Source organism: Callorhinchus milii, unplaced genomic scaffold (genome assembly GCF_018977255.1).
Source record: "Callorhinchus milii isolate IMCB2004 unplaced genomic scaffold, IMCB_Cmil_1.0 Scaffold3, whole genome shotgun sequence".
In the NCBI taxonomy this organism is placed as follows: Eukaryota; Metazoa; Chordata; class Chondrichthyes; order Chimaeriformes; family Callorhinchidae; genus Callorhinchus; species Callorhinchus milii.
Genome location: NW_024704744.1, coordinates 79,069,101 through 79,087,785, shown reverse-complemented (window position 1 = coordinate 79,087,785; position 18,685 = coordinate 79,069,101). Strand labels below are relative to the sequence as shown.

The 18,685-nt window shown below is 40.0% G+C and overlaps 1 protein-coding gene across 4 annotated transcripts in view; it reads right to left on the bottom strand.

The window, feature by feature from the left end:
* kif16ba (kinesin family member 16Ba) overlaps positions 1-18,685 on the bottom strand; it is a 129,261-nt gene that overhangs the window by 35,723 nt on the left and 74,853 nt on the right. For 2 of the 4 annotated variants that reach the window (XM_007892286.2, XM_007892287.2), the window contains exons 22-24: positions 16,902-16,952; positions 7,347-7,469; positions 2,647-2,736 (exon numbers count right to left, since the gene is read on the bottom strand). In XM_007892286.2, coding sequence (XP_007890477.1) covers positions 2,647-2,736; positions 7,347-7,469; positions 16,902-16,952 — 264 coding nt within the window. Of the gene's footprint in view, positions 1-2,646; positions 2,737-7,346; positions 7,470-13,797; positions 16,081-16,901; positions 16,953-18,685 lie in introns of those variants that run through there. The other 2 variants (XM_042333186.1, XM_042333187.1) reach the window with 1 other exon arrangement.

The following is an 18,685-nucleotide window of genomic DNA, read 5'->3' as shown; positions in this document are numbered from 1 at the left end:
AGCAGCACACCTGCAACCAACACACCAGAATAGATAAAAGGTAAAGTTAATATAATTCAGGTGGAAGGAAGACTAACCTCCAATTGAGACAGGCCATTCATTTCACAACAATTTACATTGATATAGTGCCTTCTATTTTGGGAGGACATCTCAAAACTCTTAACAAGACTAACTGAGAATCCAAACTGGTGGCAGGGGGAAAGAGAAAGATTATCTGATCGAAAGCACGGTTGAAAAGATAGGTCTTGCTTGTTTTAGAGGTGTGGAAGGAAGGAACAAGGCAAAGGGACAAAGGATAGAGATCCAGAGATGGGGGAGGCAGAATGATGGAAAGTTTGCCCACATATGGCGAGATGGTGAGGCTGATTAGGCAGTGTGCATGAAGTCAGCTGGTGTTTGGTGAGTTGAGAGTGCGGCCGGGGCAGTAAGATTGCAGGATGCTGCAGAATTAGGGTGGGGCAAGATCGTGGGTGGGGGAATATCTGAACACAAGGATGAGGACTTTGAATTCAATGTACCGGGGATGGGGAGCCAATGGAACCACATAGGGCCTTTACAGTCAAGAGAGAGAGGCCACAGACCTTCATCCTAGGATTTGAACATGTTTATAACAGACCACCCACGGCAACATCCAGTCTCTCAATTTTTATTCATTCAATATAATATACTAATAAGAATCCTTGCATTTGATATAGTGCCTTTTCCGGTGCCAAAACATCTCAAAAAGCTTCACAGAACATACTATTAAAGGTACTGTGCCTTCAAGCTGAAATTAGGAAAAATAAAATTCCTTAGGAACAAATATATTCCCCAAATTGTTTAGCAGTGAATTAATTTTATTTCCTAGTCTCTTGACTATTTCTGTTGAAAGTTAAAAGACTTCGGGCTGATGATCTGGCTACACCAGTTCAGTATTTCAGCAGCGTATTTTAACTTAAAATGAAACTCGGGAGGGGATGATGGCATTCCTCACTGGCAAAATTAAATAACATATGACATTGGTTAAATCAATCCTAATGCATCTGAAATGCCTCCAGTCCAGAATCCTGGAAGATGCTTTGTATCAAGAGTTATTATTTTAAAATGGTTGTATCAATTCATATAAATTAATGAATAAAATTCAGCCAAGTCAATTAGTGGTCTCCTTGTGAAGCCAGAACTGTGGAGCCATAATGATCATACTGTCAGCAGAGGAATATTAACATTTTAGCTGGATTAATTTAAATGTAAAGACAGCGACACCAGTGACAATAAGGTGCTGTGGGTATAGTACCAGTAAAACTGCTATCAAACCTTTCAAGCTCCAGCTGAAGGTTGAAAGATGTGGGAAATTAACTTGGAAGGAAAGCTGTTGAAATCTCTAGTGAAGGAACAGTGCAACACTCTGCAGAATCCAAATAAGATGTTCAGTTTAAAGAAGAATAAACCTCCAATTTAGAACTTCAGAAATACTTCATTCTTACATACTAACCAGCAGAAACTAAACACTGGCCTATGCTTTCAGATCCGAATAGGTTAGGACCAATCTTGTCATGCGCACACACACACAAAAAAGGTACAGGACATAACAGCAAGGAAGCATTGAGGCAGTTGTATAACTGTTGGTTCAACCTCATTTTAAGTATCATCTATCAGCCTGGCTCAGTCGGTGATGCTCTTGCCTCTGAGTCACAAGGTTGTGGGTTCAAGCCTCACATGGGGACTTGGAATCACATAACCTAAGATGACGATGACACTCCAATGCATTCCTGGCTGGCTGGGGTGGGGGAAGGTCGCTTTTGAAAAGAGAAGAGTTTCTTACCGGGTCAATAAAATTGGTCACTCACTCAATCGCTGTTTGTAGGACATTGCTGTATGCAACTGGCTGCCATGTTTCGTCCACAAAATATAGTCACTTCATTTTACAGTTTATCCTGTGAAGTGCTTCCAGATGTCTCAATGAAGTGATGTGGTGCTTTATCAAATGCAAGGATTATTATTTTCAATTTTGGGCATATCAGCTGTGGAAGAACATACTCCCAACGGTGATGAGAGACTGAGTAAAACGATGATGAGAAACTAGTTAAAAAATCGACATGCTTCTATTCAGTTCTGAATCAGCTGAGGAAGAAACTATTCTCTACCAGTCAAAGGGTGTTCAATATGAGTGAGTTTCTGGTTTCAATTGTGTTGACCAGGAGAGTAGATAACTGGACTGAGTTGTTTGTGAACCCCAAAAGCTGGAATAGCTTTTTATATTAAAATAATATAATGATCGTTGCATTTGATATAGAACCTTATCACATCATTGAGACATCTCAAAGCACTTCACAGAACATATTGTAAAGTGTGATCAACTGTATTTTTTGGACGAAATGGAAGTTTGAAGCCCAGAGTTCCCCCGGGCTCAAATTAAGATTTTTCAGATCAATATGGCCGCACTCTGATCTCTAAACATTATAATTTTTAAGCTAATAGGAAATGCTTGCAACCATCATACTTTTGAAGGCTGGGAGTAGTTTAAAAAATATTTAAATATTTTAAAAAAACGTTTCCCAGCAGCGGAATCTTACCTCAGTCAGTGATGGTTTGACTGTGATGAAAGAAGCACAATGCCAGTATCCACAGAACCGGACTCATTGTCAAGGTAATTACTGTATTACGTACCTCTGGGTATTTCATCTTCATTGTTCTGTGCAGTTCTCTGAAACGACTGTACCGCCGGAACACTGCCCAAGTTTCCTCCAGAATGGTTATCTAACAGAAAGTCCAGTGTTTACTTTGTGTAGGTTAGCAACGTGAAAATGATTTAATTCACTCTAAAGTCCAAATATTAAGTTTAAAAATATATCAATTTGGAGAGAATTCACAATCCATCTTTAAAATTAATTGAATTCTGAATTGGAGTTATAAATTGTCTTCAGTTCCAGATAATATTCCAATGCATTTCATTTGAGAAACCCAAGTCATTTTATAAATGATTGTGCAAAACATTAACTTCTGAAAGTAACCAGTGTTAAAACTGGATTATTTATATTTTAACCGATAAAATAATTTACTGTAAGAAATGAGCTTCCATAGCATTTTAGTAATGGAAAAAGTACAGTAGAACTCCCTTATAAGGTGCCCCTTATAATGTTAGTTTGCTTATAAGGCAGGTTGCCCAGGGCACGCTCAAACAGCTTTGGTATGCTGACAATGCTGATTATCGGCATACTAAAAATGGAAAACTTTCAGGTCATTAACAGTGATGCTGTTAACAGCGCTGTGCATATGCAGTGTGTGTGCAAGTGCACATACACAGTGAGCACAAATTGTTGATCGGCAATTATGTCCTTGTTATAAGGCGGTCCAGGATTTTATGCACCCTCCAAGTCCCACCTTATAATGGGGGTGTGGGTTCTACTATAGTTCTTACTGATATCAAATATACGATGCGAGAATTGCAGTAACAATAACAGAAATCTTTGAAGAGAAAAATTGCAAAGTACCTTTTTTGTATCAGATTTGTGCAATATTGCAATTTGTTCATTTTAAGCTGACTCATTTCTCAAAATAAGTGCTGAAAGTGAAGCTCCTGCATTTCAGAGTGAAATACATGGATGCAATTTTCACTGTTCAATGACTGAGCTACTGCCCCAGAAGGCTGTAGATTTAGAATCGATTGGGAGGCTTTAAAGGGAGCTAGATACTTGAAAAGTAAGGTCATTAAAGAATATGAAAAAAGGGCAATATATGTATTAAATCTTGTGCAGATCCTATTCCTATTAAAGAGCTAAAATGCCTAATCTGGCAACATGATGAATTACAAACATACATTTTATCTATGGATATCGTTAAGATATTTTAAAAAGAAAATCATGTTTAGAAGAAATCAATAAGACAGCTAAATGTGGCTGATCAGAGGCCAAAGTTTCTAGATTGGACTGTTGAGAGTAAAAGAGAAAAGCGATTAATGCATTCTTTGCATATCGAAAACCAGCATTCATTCGCTCATTCCTTTTTCCAAGTTTCACTGTGCCACAATACATTGTGAGGAAGAAAATAGTGAGGTAACCTGATCACAAACCTTTGTCAATGCTCTGTGGCTGGCCATTTGTGGTACACAAAAGCAACCTGAAGCAGGAACGAAAGAGGCCATTTGCCCTGTTAAACTCTCTCCATGATGTGGCAAAATCACATCATGTAGTTAACATTGACTAGTCTATAGTTTTCACTAAGAGGGAGAGAAAGCACTTAAATCCTGCCTGGTGATCATCTAGTTGGCATTTTCAATTCCGTGTGCACACATTAGCAAGCTGATACCCTTGTGTATTGTGTGACCTTACCTGCTCTTTTGTTCAATACTTCCAGTTCCAGGAAGTCAGAATTAGAAACTTAATTAGCTCCATGAAAAAATATTTTGGAGAAAGGATGTAGCCTCATCTCATAAAGTCTGAAGGAGCACTGAGGCAACTTACATTTCTAACAGTGCCAGTTAAAATACAATAATAGAGCATGAACCATTTAGTGCTGGCATCCTGCAAAGCTTTGCTTAATTAACTGTTTAAACTTGAGCAGTACCCCAAAGCACACACTGGGGTTTTAACTGGCTTGGCTTTTGCCAACCTACACATAATACTTTTAAAAATTAGGGAAGCAGGGTGCATCCTTCTGGGGGGAGAGTGCATGCGCCCCATTCCAGACAAAAGGAAATATCCATTTGAAGGTGGCAGGTATATGCTGAACTCTGGTTTGGATGGCGATGGGTCTTAGCGCATGTCAGACACCTGGATGACCAAAAATAAAATCAGTTGCAAACTCAGAATTAAAGTCTCCTTCACCACTGGATTATTCAGTGCACTCGGCTTTTAAATGTGTGATTCACTAACTCATAATAGTCTCATCACTCAGGGAACAATTTTTCATCCCGATTTAAATAAAAGCACCGACTGCCATGGATTTCTCCAAAGCCATCAATGCCACTTTGTGATTAATTGGTAGAATGTGCACTTCTGCAATGTGATTGCTTTTGGCAAAAGAAACAGAAAACTTCAATCCTGATTTAGTTTGAGATATTCTTGGGCTGTATCCAGCAGGCAATGAACTAACTTGTATAGTGTAAGAAGACATTAGCTTTTTTTATTCCTCCCACTCAAATCCTCTTTACTGGACATGGCAGGTAACAGAGAAGGCTATTTAGCATGACATTCCTTTTAACCCTATCAAGATTAACATTGTTGTTCAAAATTGTATACACAACCCTCAAGTTTCATGTTGAATTTCTATTGCACAACAGTTGCATAAATGTTATTTTCCAAATGTCAAAAATTGGAAAAGAAATTAAAATGTTTTAGATTACTTAACCTGAATTGAAGTTCAAATACAATACAAATCTATATTTATATAACTGCCACAACAAGACTCTGATGACAATATTGTGCAAGAAGTCAAATTCATGCCTCCCAATTTACATTGATTAAAATTGGATCAAAGAGGCCCAAACACTATTTGGATGTTTAAGAGGTCCTGAAAAGTTTGAATGGAGCATAGGGAAGTGAGAGGAGTACAATTTTCAGAATCACAAAGGCAATCATCTTTTGCAGATGGTTTCAAAAGTGAAACTTCAATGTGATTGAGGTACAGCAACTACCAACATACAGCAATTTTACCAACAGATTGTTGACAAAATTGCTGCAATTTGCCATCAAACTTGTAATGTTAAAAAAGCTTAGGAGGATATTTCTATGACTCCAGTAAGTTTCTAGGCATCTTTGTGACAAGAAGATCCTTGTCTGTATATCCTCAAACTGTAGCAAAAAGACTTTGGAAGGATATATGAAAAATTGAGGATAGTGTTACAGCTTTTAATCATTAACTTAAGAAAACCATAAACCATTCCTGAAAAAAACTTTGATTCGGTGATCAACTGGTGTCCCTTTCTCAGAGGACAATACAGCCAGAGACAAAAATACAAAATGTCCACAACAGCATTCTCTACTGTATACAGCAGGAGAGATGAAAGGCATCTACCCACAAAGTAGAGCATTTCTTAAATGGAAGATTTCCTATTTTAATATCACTATCCAATTTTACAAGGAGAGTGAATGAAAGAGGAAATATTTGTTTGTGTTGATGAGCGACAGAAATACTCAAGACGGTGGTTTTGTCCTCCACTCAAAACCAAAAGATACTAGATAAATTAAAAAGCCTTTCATACTGGAAATATATTTACCAGTCGGTTTCAAACTTACAATTTCAAAAAATTCCATCATCAGGAAAATACTGATGTGTTCTGCAACAAAACCGGGTTTGCGTTGTCCTGCTTTGGGTGTAAATTAAATACACTATCTTTCAAAGAACTCATCTTTCCCCTCTCTGTCCCCAGCTCAGGTGCTAAGCTAGGACTTTTGACCCCATTGGGACATCCCCTTGACAAGGCACTATATAAACATAAATTTGTATTGTATTGCTATTGAAAATCATACAGTAATATTCTTGTTTAATTTTTTAATGGAAGGGCTTTAGTTGAATAAAAATGGAAGGGCTTCAGGTGAATTGTGGAGTCCTGTAGCATGTTGGTTAGAGCACTCGCTTTGCAAGTGAGAAGACCTGGGTTTGATTCCCAGGCAGTGCAAAACCTTTGGCAACAACTTGCACTTATATAACACCCTCCACAAAGGGTAGTGTCTTAAATCATTTAACAGTGACGAGTGACGGAGCCTGACTCTGACCGGGGTGGGTGGAGGGAAGTGACCTTAAGCACGGTCGAAAAGGAAGTTTTTCAGGCAGTACTTGAAAAAGGGGAGAAAGGGGGCAAGGCGGAGGGATTGAGGGAGAGTTTCTGTAGGCAAGTTCCTTTACTGCACATGCCTGTTTACCTAGCAGTAACGACTAACTCGGTTGTTAGTTAATTGGTGGATCGCGTTTCCATCGGTAATAATTCCTTAAAAAAAATGTAAAATAAAAATGTGGTCACTCAATCCACGACTGTTTGTGGGACACTGTTGTGCGCAATTCGCTGCCATGTTTCGCCCACAAAATATACAGTCAATTTACTTTACAGTGTATTCTGTGAAGCACTTTGAGACGTCTTGAAGACGTGATAAGGCACTATATTAAATGCAAGGACTATTATTATTTTTTATAAGGATTTGATCATCTTTTGTAAGATACGCACCTCACAATATTTACAATGTTGATTTGAAATATACGCAGTGTAAGGTAAGGGCTCCCTTCATTCCTGACACTGATGTCTGGTTGATGCTGGTAAATGTGCAAATGCAGTGTGAGGATTAATTTTCACTTTGTGGATTTTAAGGTAAAATATCCAAGTCAATTACCATATTTACATCAAAAAGAAATAAAAGCCTGAACACGGTGCTTACCTTCACTTCAAACTCATAGTGCTCATCTTTTCCCTGCCCACGCAAGACATAGCGAGGAATACTAATTTTAATCGGGTCTTTCAGGCTGTCTGGATCATTTCCCAGAGGGCGATAGACCAGGCGCTGCAAAGGCAAACAACAGATCAAAAAGACCAGAAGAAAACTCGGATCAGTAATGAGAAAATAAAGTACTGTCCATCATGAAGGTAACAAGCACAAATACAATGCAGACTGCAGAGATACATGCTATAAAGGGTGGCAGGGGAGAGAAGGAAAGGCACAGTTCGAATAATAAAGGGACGACAGCTTTGACAAAGAAATGCAAACTTCTCATTGACAACTGATAGCAGCATACGTAGCCTTGTCTGATGTTTTAAATCATTGATATATATCTGTATGAAATACAAAGAACAAAGTTGCATGAGAAAAACAGAAAATATGTTAGATATTCTCTGAACGCAATGTGCAAGACAGGATTAATCAATTGTTTTCCCTCTGCTCCGAATGCCTCCTCATCCTCGGCGACTTCAACCTTCACTTCTCCTCCCTCAACCTCACCTTCCACATCGACTCCGCCACCCACGACCCCCTCAACCTGGTGATCACTCAGGGCCTCACCGTCTCGGACCTCACCCTCATCGACAAAGCGATCTCAGACCATCATTTCATCTCCCTTAACTCCTCAATCCCTCTCCCCACCGCCATCCAACCTACCTCCATCTCCTACCGCCCCTGGAAAAAAATCTCCCCCCACCTTCCTTCTCGGCTGGCTTGGAGTCATCTGAACTCCTTCCCCTCTGGGCTTCCTCCCGCAAAGACCTATCCTCCTCGGTCACTCTTTCCCACAGCTCCCTCTCCTCCTCTCTCGATTCTCATTCTCCTCTCTCTTCCCGAACCGTCTCCTATTCGTGTAAGTCACCATGGTACACAAGCCACCTCCACTCCATTAAAGCACAGGTGCGGGTCGCTGAATGCACCTGGCTTAAATCAAACTTAACTGTCCATCGGCAGATCTGGCTGGACCTTATCAAATCCTACCGTTCTGCCCTAGCCTCCGCTAAATCGTCGTTCTACTCCAAGATAATCTTGGAGGCCAAGGAAAGCTTCTCTTCTCCATCAACCGGCTCCTCCGCCCACCCTCTCACGCCTCGCCCATCCTTATTTCTAATGCCAACTGCAAGGCTGGACTTCCTTGAATCCAAAGTCGAGGGTATCTGCTCAGCTGCCTCTGGCCTTCCGTCTACTACACCCTCCCCATCTGCCCCTCCACACCTTTGAACCTGTCTCTCACTGCTCTCTCACCACCACTACAACCTGGATGAAACCGACCACCGGCTCCCTCGACACCATCCCTACCCCTCTCCTTACCTCCCAGCTTCACCTCCTCGCTCCTCTACTCACAGACATCATAAACCTCTCCCTGTCCACTGGTACTGTTCCCACCCCTCCCTGGACCCATCTCTACTCTCAAACTACCACCCCATCTCCAACCTCCTTTTCCTCTCCAAAGGTCCTGGAACGAGTTGTTGCTTCCCAGCTTTGCTCCTTCCTCTCCCGCAACTCCCTTCATGAACATCCTTTTATCCAGAATGTCTGTCAGACATCAAGTCCTGGATGAGAGCTGATTTTCTTCAGTTGAACGTCAACAAGACCGAGGCTTTCCTGATTGACTCCAGTCAGCGCCTCCACACCTCAGGCAGTGACATGCATCACCACCCATGGTTGCACACTCCACGTTGCTAAGCCAGTCTGGAACCTTGGGATCTTGTTTGACCCTCAACTATCCTTTCGACCTACATCTGCGCCATGACCCACTCTACCTTCCCCCACCTCCGCAACATCGCCCGGCTCCGCCACTCTCTCACACCGCAGGCTGCTGAAATCCTCATACATGCTTTCATTATGTCAAGGCTTGACTATGCAAACTCCTTGCTTGTCGGCCTCCCCAACTCCTCCCTCCATTTACAAAAAATAAGCCAGGAATAAAGCTGTGTCAGGTTTATTAGCGATCCTGCTGTTATTATTTGGCAAGTGGACAAAGAAAATGCAACATGGGTTCACAAATATCCAAAAATTAGCGCAATATTTTTGTATCGATGTTATGGATGTCTCAGACACAAAAAATTGCTCTATTTGCTACATGGAGGCACTTGGAGATCCTATTCTGGGTGGGGCACTGCTCAATCTGGAGGTGACAAACTGCTCATTTTATGTGAACTAATTGCCTTCAGAGGCAAATTAATAATAACAACTTGCATTTATATAGCGACCCTCACGCAGGGTAGTGTCCAGAGTGCTTGACAGTGGCGGAGCACGACACTGAGCCGGGGGGAGGGGGAGGTGACGGTAGGCACGGTCGAGTAGGAAGGCCTTCAGGCACAAGCTGAAGAAGAGTTGGAAGGGGCAAGACGGAGGATTAGAGAAAGTGTTCCAGAGTTTTGGGGCATAGAGGCTGAAATAGCATCCACCAACAGACGGCATTGGGACATACAGAAGGCTGGAGCCAGCCGAGAAGTAGGGAGGTGCCAGGTCATGAAGCAACTTGAAATCGAGCGTGAGGATCTTGAAATAGGGAGCAAGTGGAGCCTGGCCAGAACTGGTGTGATGGGGGTACGGAGTTTAGTACGGGTGAATGCAGGCGGTGGGGTTTTGGATCATCAGGATCCTGTGCGTGGTGGAGCTGGGGAGACCTCAAAGAGGGCAATTGATAAGTCGGGTCGGGAGGGGACGAAACACACAGACGAGGGATAGGCTGGGGAGGTTGAGGGCTTCAGTGCTGTAGAATAGAAAATGTTGAAGGGAGCCAATGAGTGATAATGTAAAATCTGTCTGAATTACAGTGTATATCAAAGCTCATTGAAGAATTTATGACCAGCCTTTATGGAATTTTACTCAAGGCGAATGTCTTGGATCATCAGACCTGTACACCGATGCTGCAGTTTCATTTTTATTGCCAACAGCAACATACCACTACTACTACTGTGTACCTTACGCATCATTAAAAAGAAACTGCCACTATGAGGTATATACTTACAAGTCAATGCATTTTATGTATGTGTAACAGTGCTTTGAATATTACATGTCACATATTTTCTCTAGCTGCATTCACACAGTGTTGAACCTAGTTAGCAGGTGGTTGGGGGAAGAAAGAGGTGCAACTTGGTTGATGATAGATTTTTCAATTGAGTCTGATCCAGGGATAGCAACTTGGGCACAAATTCCACTCATAAATTCTGATCATACACCACTAATTCAATACTGAATTTCAGACAATTTGGAATTTATAGTATGACAGCAACCTGAATTTTGGATTTGTTTTATGGCCACATCTCCACAATTCTGTACCTCATAATTTTTGTATATTAAATGCAAAGATACCAATGTGAGGGAATTATAAGTAATAAATCACACTGAACTCTAAACCCATAAACAAAATGCAGAAAAATGAAACTCCAAGGCATTTATTAGGCATCAGCTGTACATTCTAAGGCAAATGACCACTGTAGAATCAAATTCTACACGAATGTACAAGCACACACTTCCATAAATCATTAACATTGGAAGTATTACAAATCAATCCACAGTCAAATGATTCTGAATAGTTTACCAACACAATGAGGATTGCAAAAAAATATATTTCTAAACAGCTGATCACAGATTGTAAATCACAGCATTCGTGTCAACCATATCCATCATTGGGGATAGATTATGATAATAATTCTTGTATTTGATAATAGCGCCTTATCACGTTGTTGAGAAGTCTCAAAGCACTTCACAGACTATAACGTATAAAGTGAATTGATTGTATGTTTTGTGGGCGAAATGTGGCAGATAATTGCGCACAGCAATTTCCCATAAACAATCGTGGGATTGAGTGATCAAATAATTTTTTTTTCTGAAGGTATTATTATCTCCAGATAGCGATCCGCCAATCGACTAACAATCGGGTTCTTACTGAGTGCTAGGTAAACAGTTGTTTGTGTAGTAAGGAAATTTACCCTGCCTGGGAATCAAACCCAGGTCCTCTCACATGCAAGGCGTGTTCTCTAACCAATATGCTACAGGACTCCATGAAAGAGAGAGGTTGTGCACAAGATGATTACTGACTAACAAAACCAATATATACTGTTCACAATTCGCTAATTATTTAAATTTTAGAGCTGGAGATGAGGTTCCACCCTTGGATGTGCAACATTTAAGTGTCTTTAAACATCTGAAGGTTCAGGACTCCTCGAGTGCACAATACACTCCCATCACAGAGCAGCATGGCACACCTGAATGGCTTCAAATCCCACATTTTGGTTTCCCAATCTCAGTCAGATTTCCTGACATTGGCACTAAATTGGCAAAATGCTTGTTCAGAAGGAGATTTTTTTAACAAATGTCGTTTGAGCCACATTGCCGCTCACTTGCAATGATTACCTCAAGAGCAGCTTAGATAAAATAACCCGCTTTCTCTCTCGATTGGGAAAGGATAGGAGGAAATAAAAGATGAGCAAACGAAGAGAGAGGAGGAACAGTGAGAGAGAGGGGAGAGAGAGAGATAGTTGCTGCTTGCATAGATTTATTTGGCTGTTAAATAAAAACATGTACATCAATTATAATACATATGGCTTTATTATGCAGAAAAACATGCTTGTTATCTGAGATTTTAAATCCACTTAAAACACAATTTTTTTATCTCATTCTATTAATTTGGTAGTTTAATACAATATAAGGCTCAACAATTTCTACCTCATAAGGCAACTAACTGTTTTCAAATATTTGTACAATTAAAGATATCCCATGGCTCACAAAACCACAGGAAACATTATTGCAATTGCAATATTGTATCTTTCAATTATATAAAGCGTGGAAACAGGCAATTCAGCCCAGCAAGTGCGTGTTGGTGTTTCATGTTTGCAATCATACGTTAAACTGTATCTGGTATCAGTATAAAAATACTCCATTGAAACTTAAAGATATAAAATACTTTTATACACGGAAAGTGCAAATATTACCAAGTGGTTTTGTTATTCCTAAATCTGTGGTCCACATAGATTGTGGTTTAGCCACAATCATTACAACTGTAATAATTAATCTTTAATTAACTTGATGAATCAAAACTCAATTTATATATAGCAATCTTCTTTCTCACTTGTAATTTCCACTTAGTGCGTAAAGTATGTATTCCATATACAACAATAATACTTGTATTTGATATAATATCACATTGTTGAGATGCCTCAAAGCGCTTTGAGATGTGAGTGAAACACGGCAGCCAACTGCACTGCCTTGCAAATGACTTTTAATGTTTTAATCTATAATACAGCATTATTTCTAAATTTTTTTATTTAACTGCATTTATAAATCACATTGGAAAATAAGTGTAACATCACATTCAAAATATTTAGAAAGAAATTTAAGGTAACGGCAGCATTTGTAACATTTTAAATCAGAAGCATAAGAAACTTTGCATTGTAATCATAAATACTGGGATAACCATAAATACAAATAGAAAAAATTATATGTATTTCCATAGTTCTCAATTTCAACTTTTCATATTAGTAAATATGTACAGTGAAATTGTATCATATATGAATTAAAAACTGCATGAATTCTGATGAAACCATGAGCAGCTGTCCCCAGGTTGGTCACAGATTACAGCAGTAATGACAAAAGCCATCCATGGCCTTGCTCCTTCATACCTCTATGACCTGCTAATGCCATATCGACCCCTCCGCTTTCTCCGCTCAGCAGGCTCTGGCCTGTTCCATGCCCCTGCCCGGCACGCCCCATCATCTGTGGTCAGGCCTTCAGCCTCGCTGTCTCCATCTTCTGGAACTCTATCTCACAGTCGCTTCGGCTTACTCCTTCCCTTGCCTCCTTCAACACCCTCCTGACGTGAAAGTTGCTATACAAATGCAATTTATTGTTGTTGTCTGGGAGCAGATTTACCTTCTGATACTACTGGTGGAGGGAAACCAACAGGAACTGGGGAGAAGATATCGGGATCTAAACTTTTCCCCCACCTTTAGAAAAATCTTCCTCCACTGCCAAAACCATAAGCCTGATTTATTAAAACAAACCTGTTGTGATTATCTCTTGAAAATAAGACCATACGGTCTAATAACCATACGGAAACCCATCATCCTGCTTGAGAGTTTTCAAATCAGTTAGAGTTCCAAATATGTATGCCACCTACACCCTGTCCAGATAGGAATGTGCACTCTCTCCCTGGAGGGATGCACCCTGCTTACCTAATTCCAGAAAGTATTAGACATAGGTTGGTCCCCGATGTTAGTGTGTTGGGCAAACTGCTTAACAGTGCTAAAACCACAAAGCTTGCCATTATTTTTTAAATAAATTATTTTCATACAATGGTATTATTTTACCCATTTTAAATAAATCTATCAATTCAGAATTCAGAAATGTTCTCCTAAATTCTTGAAACTCTTACATCTTTTAAGTTCAAACTTAATTCAATGTGTTTTTATTTGATTCTGGCAATGTTCTTTAACTTAGACTAAATTCTAGATAAATGCCTAATTAACGCAGCAGCTTCTTCCTTTGCACCAAAAGCTAATTTCAAAATTTCTGTTGATATATTTCCTTCTTCTGGATGTGGAAATGGAATGATTTTCTGATCCTTTGTTTTCCATTTTGAAGCATGTTCTTTACAACCCATTTCAGTGTTAGACTCTTTTGCACTTATTTTGGTAAATAAGAGGTCGATTTTGTGAAAACAACCATGGTCATACACAAACACTCTTCTTAAGTCAGTGAGCCTGAAAAGGTCAATCTTGTCAAATTGTGACCTTGTTGGTAAGGTGTAAACACCTCTAGGAATAGGATAAAATACAACATCTTCCCTGAGAAGGCCAATGTGTGTATTAGTGAGAACCAATGACTTAAAGAGGGCAGTAGATGTTCTAGTGTCGTCTTCTAACCTCACCGTAGTGTAAAAGATTACATCGACATCTGCCAGGGGAAGTTTATTTTCCAACATATTTCCATGGATGAAATAGACAAGATCAGCGAGTGTATTCCTGAACTTGCTAGAAAACTGTACTCTATTGGCTAGCATGAACCCGATGGTCTCAGATTTCCAACCCAATGAAAGTTGCATCAAATCCCCTTTTAGAAGTGGGTGGCTTAAAAAGTTACTTTCAGCATCTGCGACGGTCAGAACACTGACAAGGTCACAACAAATCTGTTGCGTAAGGTATTTGTTGAATGTAACAATTGTTAAGATACTTTCCTCAGTGGTGCCAAGGAGCCGAAGTCCCTGACCACAAAAGTTAACCTGAACTTCTTTAATAGTTTCAAGATGAAGAATATGGAAAATTGCCAGAGAGCGACCGTTGTTTCCTTGCTGGCAATTCGTAGCTGACACTACAACATATAGAGCTGAGTCAAACAAGAAGATGGAAGCAGGCTGTGGATCTGGCATTAAGCAATTAGCTGCAGCTAACCAGTATATTCCTATCAGACGTGCATTTCCAATACCAGCCTGTGGTAAGCTAAACTGTAGCATCTCCAGAATTTTTTGTATGGGGTCAGCTTGAAGCAGGCAGAGATCATCTGGGAACTGTACTAATCTTTGTCTTAACACATGAACGTCTTCAAAATTTTCTTCATTCATGCCAACTGAACCTTCAGGAGAACCTAATGGCTGTTTCATTACTGGGAACTTCAGTACATTTTCTTCACTAACATTGCTGCCAGATGATTTAATGCTCCAGGGCTGACTCAAATCATAAATACTGAGCTTAGACGTGTCTGAAAAACATTGCTGTGGTTGCTGCAAATTTGGACTCAAGGTTACCTCCAGCTGTATTTTCTTCACAAATGAAAGGTCTTTTATTAACGATGACATTTGTGCATACCAGTGGCGTTTCTCAAACAGATACTTTAATGCCCTAACCTGCTTGATGACCTTCTGATAGTTCTGCAGTTCGTGGCATGCATCTTTATATGGACGAGCCAGTTTACTGAAAAAGTAAGTTGGCCCATAGCTCTGTTCTTGTCTGATGTTTGAAGATTCAATATCTGGGGTGCTTCTTCTGGCTTTATCGAAGCTTCTCACACACAGATAGGAATCTGATGGATGTCCGACAAGACTCTTGCAAGATACGTTGGGAGGACAGCAGCACTTCTGTGTAAGGATTTCTGATAACACATTGTTCTTTCCTAAGCCATGCACAGTTTTAAATCCCATTTGCTGGATGTCATGGAAAGCACTACAAGTCTCATCTAAATGCATCTGTGAAAAACCCAGAACAGCCTTAGAAGTCTCAACCCAGGAGCAGTTGCATCCCCATTCCATGTTTTTCTGAATCTGTTTGCCATATGCATGTTTCTTTATCCTTAATTGGACATCATCATTATCAATGCTTTGAATTCTACACTGATATCTCGCACAACTCTTTCCCATATATGGATTGCAAACAGCATTTCTCTGCCATGTTTTCATTCTTGAAATCTGTTCAGTTTTCGCCGGCACATTAGGCGCAGTGCAGTCAGCAGAAAATACATTTGTTTGCTGTGCAACTTGGTCTTTTAATTCTAGTAGTACTGGTTCAGCATACACAGGTTTAGCATTTCCACCATCACAAGGCCAAACACCAGAATTTCCTTTAAGATTTATGCAACGCATTTGCCAGTGTCTTATCTCGGGTTCATTCACACAACAGTAAGCACCTACGTTAGGAATGGTTGGGAAGCTATGCCAAGGCACAGGACTTTGCTTTTTCTGTTTGAAACAATTAAAAAGAAAAGAAAGGAGGAACCTGTTGACTTTGTCACCATATATGATGATTTAATTAAGATTTAATGATCAACTGGAGAGGAAAATTTAGGAATTAAAGAAATGTAAGGCACATGCATATCTGAGATCAAACATGTCTATGTCTATTGGTATGAAATTCATTTCAAATCAAAACTGCACCTATAGACATCAATTCAACTCATGATTGAAACTGTTTTTCTTGCCAAAAGTCCATCTGAACCACAGTTTGGTAATCATGTAGTTATAATAATTAGTGTCATATATAGTTGAAGCTTAAAATCGAGTACACATTTCAGATAGCAGAACTGTGGCAACAGTAGCTTCTTGGTTACAATACGTTCAAATCTCAAAAGATGGGGTGGTGCTGTTTGCAGCATAGCTGCTGGATAAGATCAAGCATGGGATGTGCAAGTTCATTGTAAATACATTAGTTTCAAAAGTGCAACATTAATGTAAAAGCTATGAAATTGCCTCAAAAGGATTTTTACTGCAAAGTGATTCTATTTTTTGCTGCTACCTTATGACTTGAGTGATCTGAATTTAGTGCCATGCAAATAACATTGCTATGGCAACAGATCTGACTGTTCAAACACATTAGCGACAACACTATGGGACTTTGTCAAACTCATAAGCCTGAGATGGCACAGCCCTTTTAACTGGATAAATCAATATGCAAACTAAACAATTGATCTAATGAATCAGGACTAGAACATTTATCCCCCAAAAAGCTAAACAACATGCATTTTAGTGGAAAGGAATTTCAGCAAATTTAGAAAAAAACCTACCTCATATTTCAGTTTTCGCTGGATCTGGCCGTTGTGAAGACTTCCATTTTCCTGAAAAGGGTCAAAAATGTACAGTTGGCTAAGTTTCATTTCTCTCTGCCACCCTCCATTCCAAAACAGTAATTGGTTTTAGAAAGCCTGTTTCACTGTTATCATCAAAGGAGATGAGCAGATCTGTCGACAAGTTCCATCACTGCAGTTCAATAGGTATCTTATCTGTCTAATGATCTGCTGTCTCATTTTAGAATCTAGCCTTGGGGTGCTACTCATGCAGCTTGTTATGAGGACACAGAGTTCATTTAGTGAAAAAATAGCTCTTCAGGCCAGACAAGTGTTCAGGCCCACACAGGTAATGCAAGACATTCTTTTGCAATGTGATTTCATCTTTTCATCAGTACTAAAATGTTCAATTCTGTTTGCAAATTATTGCAAACATAAGGCTGCGATGTCAACAGAAGCATTAACTTATCTAAATCAGACACCAACTTCACAGCAAAACAAAGCAATTTATAGAAAACAAAAGTGGCAAAGTAAATATTCCAAAACATTTGGTCTGTTTGATTTGCTTAATTTCCAGTTACACAAATGGGTAAAAGTTTGATGCTGACATTTGAACACTATACTATGGAAAGCCCAAAACACAGCAGTGCCCAAAGAGGATTTACTTATTTGCCAGTGACGGATGTATAGGCCAACTTCACAAAAAAAAATACACTTTATTCACAAGTCTTGGATTTATTTCACATAAACGAGATTACACAAGTGCCAGTGCCCTCCCTATTTTCTCCCTTCACACTCCTCCCTCCTCCGCCCAAGCCAAGGTCATATTTTTGAATTTGAAACTTTACAGCTCCTAAATATAGATAAAAGCTGCCGGCTTATTTTTTTATATATGAAATCTCATTCTTTTCACTCTCCCCCGAAAAGAAAATTGTCTGCAAGGTCAATAAGTCAACCTTGATTTTCAGTTGCTGTGGTTCAGCATCTGTCTCCAGGGACACTGAAAACCTGCCTCCATCAACCTTTTGGAGAGGGAACACTCAGTGCTGCAGGCATCTTTCAGACTTGTGCCCAAGCTGGTAATTTGGTAAACTAATGGAATTTGGGCAGTTTATGACAAGTACCACACTTATGTCTTCCTGCAGGCTGTTAAAGCAGAAATTGCACACGGTGACCCCAAGATTCAATTTAAAACCAATTTCCATTTTTCAGGCTTTTTATCAAGTCAGAGACCTATAACCTTATGTTTAACTTTAACTCAATTGTGCATGATTTTTTGGTCAGCTGGGCATCTGACATTCACAGAAACCCCATTATCTTCTTAAGAGTATCCAAACAAAACAGAGTCCCATGCATCCCACCTAAACATGGAAATTTATTTTGCATACACTAGATTACACAAGTCTTAACACAAGTCTTTTCCCACCCCTCCCCGTATATTCTGTGAATATCTCCAACCTCCCCTTCTCTCCAAGGTCCTGGAATAAGTTGTTGCTTCTCAGTTTCGCTCCTTCCTTTCCCGCCACTCCCTTCACGAACCCCTCCGATCGGTTTCCGGGCCGCCCACAGCACAGAAGCAGCTTTGGTCAAAGTGACAAACCACATTTTATCCGTCTGCGACCAGGGCTCTCTCTGCCTCCTCGTCCTCCTTGACTTCTCTACTGCTTTCGACAACGTCGACACTCTATCCTCATCCACCGCCTCTCCTCTCACCTCAACCTCCACAGCGCTGTCCTTGATTGGTTCAGATCATACCTCTCACACCACCTGCACCTGATCTCCTC